Source organism: Silurus aristotelis (assembly GCF_946808225.1).
Source record: "Silurus aristotelis genome assembly, chromosome: 24".
Classification (NCBI taxonomy): domain Eukaryota; kingdom Metazoa; phylum Chordata; class Actinopteri; order Siluriformes; family Siluridae; genus Silurus; species Silurus aristotelis.
This window is the reverse complement of record NC_139597.1, coordinates 3108143-3118419: the sequence shown is the minus strand read 5'-3', so window position 1 is coordinate 3118419 and position 10277 is coordinate 3108143. Positions and strand designations below refer to the sequence as shown.

The 10277-nt window shown below is 40.3% G+C and overlaps 1 protein-coding gene across 2 annotated transcripts in view; it reads right to left on the bottom strand.

Annotated features, from left to right (window-relative positions):
* Nucleotides 1-271: 271 nt before the first annotated feature.
* adipor2 (adiponectin receptor 2) overlaps nucleotides 272-10277 on the bottom strand; it is a 33023-nt gene continuing 23017 nt past the window's right edge. Inside the window, exons 3-8 of one of the 2 annotated variants that reach the window (XM_083528029.1) lie at nucleotides 6651-8433; nucleotides 5574-6514; nucleotides 4353-4539; nucleotides 2845-3032; nucleotides 2089-2282; nucleotides 272-1967 (exon numbers count right to left, since the gene is read on the bottom strand). In XM_083528029.1, the coding sequence (XP_083384155.1) occupies nucleotides 1839-1967; nucleotides 2089-2282; nucleotides 2845-3032; nucleotides 4353-4539; nucleotides 5574-5745 (870 nt within the window). In that variant the 5' untranslated portion in view covers nucleotides 5746-6514; nucleotides 6651-8433 and the 3' untranslated portion in view covers nucleotides 272-1838. The remainder of the gene's footprint in view (nucleotides 1968-2088; nucleotides 2283-2844; nucleotides 3033-4352; nucleotides 4540-5573; nucleotides 6515-6650; nucleotides 8434-10277) is intronic. The other variant, XM_083528028.1, reaches the window with a different exon arrangement.

Below are 10277 nucleotides of genomic sequence, written 5' to 3'. Positions count from 1 at the left end.
TTATAGTTGGGTATGTTGGGGTATTTATCTAGGGAAGGTGGAAGCTTAGTGGTTAAGGCACTTTGGATCTGAAAGGTTGCGAGTTCAAATTCCAACCACACCAAGCTCCCACTCCTGGGCCCCTGAGCAAGGCCCCTCAGTTGTATAAAACGAGACAAGTTGTAGTCACTCTGGATAAGGGTGTCTGCCATAAATGTGCTTAAATCTCTATATGTCTAGTAAGAAAAGGTGAAATTGGATTTAATAAGGAAAGAATAAAAAAAAAAAGTCATAATTGAAAAACGTTTTATTAGAACAATACAGTAGATATAAAGGTTCTACTGCAGACACTCGGAACGTGTGTGCTTCAATGAGAAATAGTACGCACCTTTTACACCTTAACAATAAATTAATATTACAAAGAAGAACCAAAAGAAAAAAGAAAACCAATCTCCAAAAAATCCATCATTTAAATTATGCAGTGAATCAAAGGCCTTGCGTTGGTGAAGTCGGGGCCTCACGAGCGGACGACAGTTTGCGTCTGACAACACTGTCAAAGTCTTTTACAGACGGATGAGTGTGCAGGTTACAGGCTTTTCTCCTGTAGTGATGTTCCGAGAAGGTGACGTTGATCCCCGAGTTGACTTTGTTGTAAAAAAAAAAAAAAAAAAAACTTTCCCACACAAGCTGACGTGTAAGGCAGCGTTTAACTGAAGCGGACGGTGGCCGTGCGATGCCTCCGTTACGGCCCCTGATCTCGTAAAAGTGTCCTTTTCGAAATCACGTGAGCGGTTCGAAACTCAATACTCTTGCGTAGATGAAAACACAGTGTGATGCGTTCGTGGATCTATAAACACGTGACCCATAAGCCCTCTGGAAAAGGCAAGCGAAAGAAACAAAACTGCATTTTTATGCAAAAAAAAAAATAATAATAATGAATCAAATGTGTGAGCTGAGGTGCGATAATCCAAGAAGAGAAGCAGAAATTCCTTGTGTGGAGAAAATAAGGAGCCTGAAAGCGATTATTTTAAGGCCAGTTGTTGAACCTGGCTTCTGTCAAAATTATGGCTTTGCCAGAAAAACAAACGCTCTTGATGGCTTCTCGTGGATTTCTGACTCAGCTCTCTAGAAAAGGTACACTGTTTGAGCCTCGGAGGAAAAACTGCGGCTGTGCCCTTTCACGTGAAGCGGCGAATATTGCTTCGTTCGGCTCATTCAGAAATCTTTTTTTGTTTCGTTTTTTCTCTGGTCTTTTAGTCGCGTTCTGATTTTCACCCTCTGATTATTTTTTGGTTCAAAAGCGCACAGTTGATTTGACTCCAAGACCCGAATCGATGCATCCGTTTTTTTTGTTGCATCATTTCATTCTTTTCCTCTCGATTTAACAATACTATGTTTTTTTTTTTTATTATTATTATTATTTAACATTTGTAAAAATCTATATAACCCAGTTTAGAAATCTTATTTACATTAATAACTTTAACAGTTAAAACCATTTGCACCTTTAAAAGGCAAAATTTCACAACTGCCCCCCCGCCCCGTCCATCCCAGTTAATATGCAAACTGCACAAAGTCAAATGTTTACAGATCTCAAAAACAACTCTGTAAATGAGTATTCCAGACTTGGTCCACCCTCGAGCTCCACTGAAATCGCGTCGTGGATTTTTATTTTTTTTTTTAGTTTTATTAAAGAGGGCAGAAGAAGAGGCAGAGAGGAAAGAGAGAGAGAGAGATAAGAGAAAGATCTCGTTCAGCCCTCAGTAGTGGAGCGACACCGGTACGAGAGGAGGAGGTGGCGTTACTGGCGACGGTGGTAAGTAAAGGGGAGCTCTGTCTCCCCCTGGTGGTGCAGTGCTGCCTCACAGGGCTTCGTCCGCCGTACAGCCGCCTCCCTCTGTGTAGCGAAACTCCTGCAGGTTACACACGCCGTGGAAGTGCACGAACGCTCCCGCGACCACTAAGATGTGGAAGAGCTGGTGCGAGTGGAACTGGGGAGCACAGGAACAAAACACGTGAACACAGCTGAGGATGAACATTAGTACAATAACTGACAGTACACCAACAATCCGTGTGCATGTTATACACTCCTACAAAGGTATACACACTCACCCAGATGTCACATTTGCCGGGGAAGAATCTCTCAGGGATGCGTGCAGCGTAAAGGCAGGCTCCGGTGATGTAAAGGGTAGCCATGAGGAACAGCCAGCCCATCTGACCGATAGTGGTGGCCCTGAGGAAGCCCTCGGAGATTACGAAGTGAAACGAGGGGACAACGCCACTTAGGCCCAGACCCACAAATACACCTGTACCACACAAAACACACACAGATGTTACTATTACACAGCTTTATTTATTTTTTCCTATTTTTTATTTCTTAAAGGTCAGTCTGTAGCTGCTTTTTGCAACCTGACATCACATCACCTGTGCAGAAAACCTTTTTTTCCTCAGAAAAGTGGCAAAATTATTGGCACCCTTATATAACATTTTTTTAGTCATCTCTGCGTATTCTTTATTAAAATATGCTTCTGTCTGACATCAGGGCTGTCAAAATAAACCTGGCAATTAATGCGGCACGCATTTCTGTTTGACAATCTTTATAAAAATATAAAGTAATAAATATAAAATTGCGTTGAAATTAAAACCTTCAACGCAACACACCTTAATAATATTCTTTATATTATATATATATATATATGGGTCAATTCCATGTAGAAAAAAAAAACTAATCAATTTGAATTTAAGTATTCAATAAAGCTTATAACATGAACATATGTTCTTTCAAGTTTGATGCTCTGTGTAGTGCAAATCACTCAAGGAGACTTGTGTAGGGTGGCAATTATTCTGTGACGTAATGCAGCTGCTTACCAGCTCTTACGCCTCGGTACTGTGGTGTGGCGAAAAAATCGCACTGGGACACGAAGATGGCAGCGAGGCCAAGGATGCACACAACGATCAGGTACACAACACAGGGCTGAGGGGAGCAGTAGAAGGAGTAGTAAAGCCACGGCACGAAACTACCCATGATCAGGAACGCGATGCCGGAGTAGTCCAACCTACAACACAGAAAAGACATTTTCAATACACTTTTTCACAAATCAGGTATTTGCTATACAGGTTTGCACACTCCAGTGTCTGTAGCATCATTTTTTACCCTGTTTTTACTTAATCATTCCTATTAAAATGACTGTACAAGTCACTAATGGCCTTTTTTTTTTCCTCAGAACAGCTCATGTACAATTTGGAAATAACACAGGGATCTGCCTCAGCCAGTACATCAAGCCAGACATGACGGCATTACTAAAGTAAGATGAAAAAAGAGGTGGGGCTTCCACGTAGGTAATTTACATCTGCATATCATCTGGCACATCTGCCATTCTTACAGGGGGGTAAAAAAAGGCCTAATGGCATATTTGTGTGTATTTGTATGTAATTGTGACTTGTAGTGCGAGTTTGTTTATTTATTTGTTTAATTTTTCGATGGCAGGATCAGAGGAGGGAAAAATGGGACATTATGTGGTAGTGGAGGCTCACAGAGTTTTGGCTGCTGCAAAAAAGTCCATCATTTAAATTTTTTTTTTTCTTGAATGATTCATTTTGAAAAACTCCTAAATATGTGCCTAAAAAACCCTGATGTGTTCCATTAATGTGTGTTTGATGGTCATGATTGTTTCACTGTGGTCACATAGGGTTGGGGGTTCTTGTTGGTTTTAGCAGGAAAGAGCGTGAGAGTCTGCGTATGACGGAAGTGGAAGTGGAGGAATTGCCTTTTGTTTATAGCTGGGTTTATTTGATGTAGCTTATTATCGGTGCACTTATTCCGTTTCATCCTTTCAAGTGTTTTTTTTTTTATTGGCTTGAGGGCTGATGTTGGTATTTTGAGGGCTTCCTTAGCATCAGTGTCTGCCTGTTCATTGCTATGCGATCCCATATGGCTCATAATAGTGTATGGTCACACAAATGGGTAAAAGATGCGGTGTGTACAAACTTGCGTGCATTCTAAACGTGTGCACTAGATGGCGCTGTTGTTGAGATTATTTACATCGTTGAATAATTTGCTCTAATTTCCCTTTATGTTCCTTCGTTAAATATCTCCGCGCCAGAATTTTTCTGCTCGCTCTTCAAGAATGCATTCGCTTCGCTTCATCCCTTCTACGTAGAACTGCGAGCGTAAATCTTGCCAATCAATAATAGTTCGGTCTCCCCCCCGAGTACCACTTCATATGATCAATCTGAGAGGGTTCAGTGAAACGGAACAAGAAGCTCAATACGGTCTCATCGATTATCGCTGCTTCTGTGTTGTACCTCATTTGCTTTTGATGTGTGCACAAAAAAAATAAATAAATAAAAATAAAAAAAGCCATAAATTCACTGACTTTGAGAATATCCGAGAGACACCCTCGGAATGGCAGTAGACTGTGTGGAAGACCCAGGAGAAGGACAGGCAGAGGATGGCTCCCAAGAAGAATGCGCCGATCACGATCTTCTCCTGAAACGGTGCCACGAATGACATGTTTGGTCTGAACATGTACACAATCCCCAGACACAGAAAGAACAGGCAACCTGCCAATAGAAAGGGAAGCAAAGATTAGAAGTGTGTATGGAGAACATACATTTTTTTGTTTGTTGTGGGTGTAAGAATTAAAAACAGTTTTATGTTGATGTAGTCTCTAAATGAGACCACATTCCACAGTATGCTAAGACTGATATCTAATTCTACCTTAATATCTGCACAGTTTTTCAGCCATCAAGACATGGACAAAAGTTTGTGGACACCAGACTATAAGATTGGTGCTTTCTGAATATCCCATTAGTCCCCATCTGCTGTAATAATGATCTCCACTCTTCTTGGAAGATGTTCCATTAGATTTTGGAGTGTGTTTGTAGACATAGCTATATAGGTGAGGTGAGGTGAGGTGAGGAGGCCATGGGTCATGGGGAATTATAACACCACCAAGTCCAATGACAATTGTGCTGTGTGCCTTCAGCTTCGTGTTTGAGAAAGAAGCACAAATGGCTGGATAACTCAGGTGTACCAAATGTTCTGTCTATATAATGTTCTTAGCTGATTAAATCCCAGACTAACAATTACTAAATCAAAGCTCAGATCTATTTTCCCCTACTAGGTATCAGGACTGTATTAAGCAATTTTTTTTTTTCATCTATAGTTGTAATAGTTACATTTTTCAAAAGAAAAGCTTAAAAGAACCACGTTAATGATATTATCAGAACTCTGAGGTGCAAAACAAATCTACTTCAACATCTGGCTTTAAAAAATAAATAAATAAATAAAGACCCACTGGCTAAAGTCAGCGTGAAATCGCTAATTCCCAGGACCATAAACTGGCGCTACTGTTTAACAGACATTCTCTGCATGTAACTAAGTCTTTAAATCCTCAGACAACATGGCTCTCTCCCAAGAAACACTGCACTCCTGCAAGCTCTATTAAGCTAATCACCAGTGATTAGAGCAGGCCGTAGATCTGCACTACGGCGTCAGTGCGGACGTAAGCAAACAGCTATACTGTGGAGTGTTAGACAGCAGAGCATCAAAACTGCTGCATGTGACAACGCGTGTGCTTTATTCATTTTCTCACCAAGAAGGTGAGTCCAGATGTTTCCTGTTTCTGTGTGAATTCTGAAGATGCTCTTGAAGCATGCTCTGAAAGACGGCATCGGGGGCCTGTGTCCGTGCAGGAGATAGTCGTTGTCTTTCAGCCAGTCGGGCAGCACGTCATGAGGGATGACACGCCACCGGCCTTCCCACATCTTCACCAAATAAAAAGATAAAAAGATAAATGCAACACATCATATAAACAATGGAAAAACCTACTGGTCTTTTACAAGACAAATAAATCGGAAAAAAAACCCACATATACTAGAACAAACAAACAAAAAAAAAAGACGAAAAGAAAAACGAAAATGCAAAGAATACATGTAAAAAAGAAACTGCTAAAAAGCAAGACAAAGAAATAGTAAAAAGAGAACAACAGACTAGAACTAAAGAAGAATGAACAAAAAAGAAAAAGAAAAATTAACAAAAAACACAAACAGACAAAGAATTAGTAAAGAGGAAAAAATGTATACTAGAACAAAAAACAGTGAGAGAGACAAAAAAATAAATAAATGCAAGAAGTGGAAAGAATGAAAAGAAAGAAAAAATTAACTGAAGAAATGAATTAAAAATTGCCATAAAAAGTAGGGAGGAAAAAACAATACCCCACTAAGACAGAGGGAAATAGAATGAAAAAAGAATGAAAAAAAAAAGAAACGAAAAACAAAAATAGTAGACTAAAACACAAAAAATATAAAAACCATGAAAAGTCAAAGAAAGAGAGAGAAATATCACAAAAATAAGATAAAGCAAAAAAGAAACATTAAAATAGACAAAAAACAGAAACAGATGAATAAAAATAAAGAAGGGAAAAGAGAAAATCTTTTCTAAGTATAAAGCGACAGTGAGATAAATAAAGTATTAATCACAGTGAGGAAGTGGACTCGTATTGTTTAGTTGATTAATCCAAACTCTCTGCTCATTCTTCACACACACACACACACACACACACACACACACACACACACACACACACACACACACACACACACACACACACACACACACACACACACACACACACACACACACACACACACACACACACACACACACACACACACACACACACACACACACACACACACAGTTCCCAAGCTGCTCGCTGTAGTTTTCCACTTTACTGAAAATAACAGAAAAACATTTCACAACGCTCTGAAAGGACACTGACACATTCCTTTCTCCACTGTGTGTGTGTGCAGTGTGTACCGTATGCCACGGTATCTCCAACTCCTGTGAAATGTGGACAGAATTGTGTTCGGAACAAAGAACACACCCAGGAGTGTATATTCCACAGAGATAAGAGAACTATTTAATATAGTTTGTTTGTTTTTTTGCATTGAAGCAAGACTCATTTTTCATATTTATCACCAAAACAGTAAAGAGCAGAAGTTGTAGAGCAAATGCCAGACATCATCCCGAGTGATTAATGTGGTAATTGAAGGCCTGCGGTGAGCAATTTCAGCTGAGACTCGGGCTCATCGGAAACGCCACGATGCTCCAAAGCCTTGGCCCTTACGTCTTGCTCAGAGAGCAGAGATCAGAGCGAGTGGAGAGACTCTTAGTCAGAGTGGCTTTTCACACACACAGCTGTGCTTCGACTACATGGGAAGTGAGGAGGCGAGAAAGAGGGCAAAAGGAGGTTTGAACGAGACTTGAACTGGAAGGCTTTTTAACTAACACTGAGCAGACGTTTGTCTTTCCCCTGCTGAACTTGCGTGTCTATTGATAGAAAAGCGAATCGCTTGAGGACAGGAGATGGGTAATAAGTATTGGAAGGTTTCCATGCTGATATTCTCGGTTCCACAGTGAGATGAAGGAGCATGAATGCGGCTGCGGCTGTTTGGTGGAGATGAAGTGTTCTCAGGGAGCGTCTGTTTTGATAAGTGAAATTATGTGACTTCTCTACAGCCGTGTGTGTATATACATGTTATGTGTAGGACATGTGCTTCTTTCTTTCTTTCTTTCTTTCTTTCTTTCTTTCTTCCTTTCTCCATCCATCAAATGTTTTAATTTGGTGTGAAACCTTATACCCTTCACCATGAAGATGCTACTACAATGTGTACGGCATGTTCATGGACAAGGATGTTAAACCTCTGTTATGGTCCGATTTAATAAAAAAAATAATTGTAAAATAAATGTGATTTGTTTTTCTCCCTATTTACTGATTAAACTATTGGAATTGCACGAAAGCTTTGCTGCTGATGAAGAGTGTGCTTGGGAAGTCTAAGAAACCAGGATTTAAAGATTCCTGATTATTGTCCACTAATTCCTGATTAGGGTCCACAGAGAAATGTTCCAGATCCGTCGCATTCATTGCTTTAGCGTAATGTTTTAAAAAGTCTTGGAAAACTTTTTTTAGTTGATATTTGAGAAAACAGATTGAAATGGTCCAGTAAAGCAATTGTAAATACATTCATGACGTGATGTTGACGCTTTATAAGGTGAAATATATATATATGTAATATATAATGATATCGCATCACAAAGTCGTCCTTTTCCCAGGTAGTTCGCTGTGTGTCACAATGTGCCTTTAGCTACTGCTTCATCGGTTTAGTTTCCGAGCAACCGAAACACATGACTGGGCAAAACCCTGAAGCTTTAACATTCTCTCTCACTGGGCCGGATAATGAATAAATAATTAGCCTACCCTGTGTTTGTGTGTGCGTGTGTGTGTGTAGACTGACCTTATGGACAAACTCCTCCATCTTTTCCATAGCGTGGTGGGCCTGCAGCAGTGGCGTCATCCCCATGAAACCTTCATCCGAGGTTTTCTCCTCCTCTACCTCTGCCCCTTTCCTCTCGCCGCCTTTGTGGTGTACCTTTCTTTTAATGGCTGCAGTCTGAAAACACCAAACAGAAGAGTCAGGACACACGATTCCGACTACACCGGCTTTGTTTACCTCGACAAAATAATCTCATAGATCCAAAAAGGAAAATCTGATTTTGGCTGAGATTTGATCAGATTTTCGTGCACTTTGTGTAATCTAATACGGGAAAAATCCCAGGTGTGCGAATCGGTCGGTCAGTCGGCCAGCGATCGCGTTTCTTTACACTCCAAACACATGACGTATGCAAACCTATCCTCTATCCTTTTGGGAAAAACAAATCGATTCTTATGATGGGTTTCATTTAAACAATGTTTTGCACTCAAATTTAGTTATAAAGTTCATACGCTTCAAATGTAACGTACACAATGTTTTCTGTGATCTGTGGGATCTGTGATGATCACAAATGTTGAGCTATTTTATGAGTTGCTCAGTAGTTTTATAACCATAAAGACTGTATAAGACTGTAGAAAACACACAACTCAATCACACACTCCAGTGTTCATGTTAGTTCTCACTCTCCAGTGTTCTGTATTGTTTAAAAGACTATAATCTACTCTTGATGTCACCCAAATGAGGATGGGTTCCCCTTTTGAGTCTGGTTCCTCTCAAAGTTTCTTCCTCATAACATCTAAGGGAGTTTTTCCTTGTCACAGTCGCCACGGCTACTCATCAGGGATAAACACACATCGTTCACCTTTTGTTGATTTCTGTAAAGCTGCTTTGAGACAATGTCTGTTGTGAAAAGCGCAATAGAAATAAACTTGACAATTAAATTTTTGATCCAATTGTATTGACTTAAATGGTTTCACATTCAACTGTATTCAAATATTACAGCACATGCATTAACACGAATGCAAAATTATAATTAAAGCGTGCAATAATTAATATTATGTCGACGTTTGGTTTATATATTTTTTTTAACTGAAAGCACAATAATTCCACCTTGCGGTTATTTCTCTCTCCTCTGCACAGAACATCATTATAATAACAATTAGTTGTGAGGGACAGACAGAAGGCTGCACAGACAGGTCAATATATCACTGTGTAAAGGAGCAGCTCCTTTCTGTTCTTCCCTACACAATTCTCCCTCTCCCTCTCTGCCTCTCTCCCCTTGCATATTTTTTATTGCAACTTTGCTTTTCAGCAGGTCAGTAGAGGTTCACTGTCCACTAGCTGTGTACTGCTTCTTTTGGCCCAGATCTGCTATAGGCAGCCTACTTACTATTTATTCACCTGAGAGAGAGAGAGAGAGAGAGAGAGAGAGAGAGAGAGAGAGAGAGAGAGAGAGAGAGAGAGAGAGAGAGTGAGAGACAGAGAGAGAGAGAGAGAGAGAGAGAGCTGAACTGAGAGAGATTCAGGAACACGTACAAATTAAGAGAGGAGTCAAAAATAATAATAATAATAATAATAATAATAATGGAATAGCCAGAATAGAATAGCCTTTGTTTGTCACATATACATTACAGCACAGTGAAATGTTGTTCTTCGCATATCCCAGCTTGCTTGGAAGCTGGGGTCAGAGCGCAGGGTCGGCCATAGTACGGCGCCCCTGGAGCACACAGAGGGTTAAGGGCCTTGCTCAAGGGCCCAAGAGTGGCAGCTTGGCAATACCGGGGCTTGAACCCCCGACCTTCCGATCAGTAATCCAGCGCCTTAACCACTGGAGCCACCACTCCCCCTTAAAAAAAGGTATAGAGAGGGAGAGAGGGACTCTGAGTGAGACAAAGAGACAGATGAAGAAACAGACAGACAGAGCAGACTGACAGACTGACAGACAGATAGAAAGAGGTACAGAGAGAAAGAGAGCAAGGAAGAGACAACAAATGGAACAAACATTTCGAAGAGAAACAGAAAAA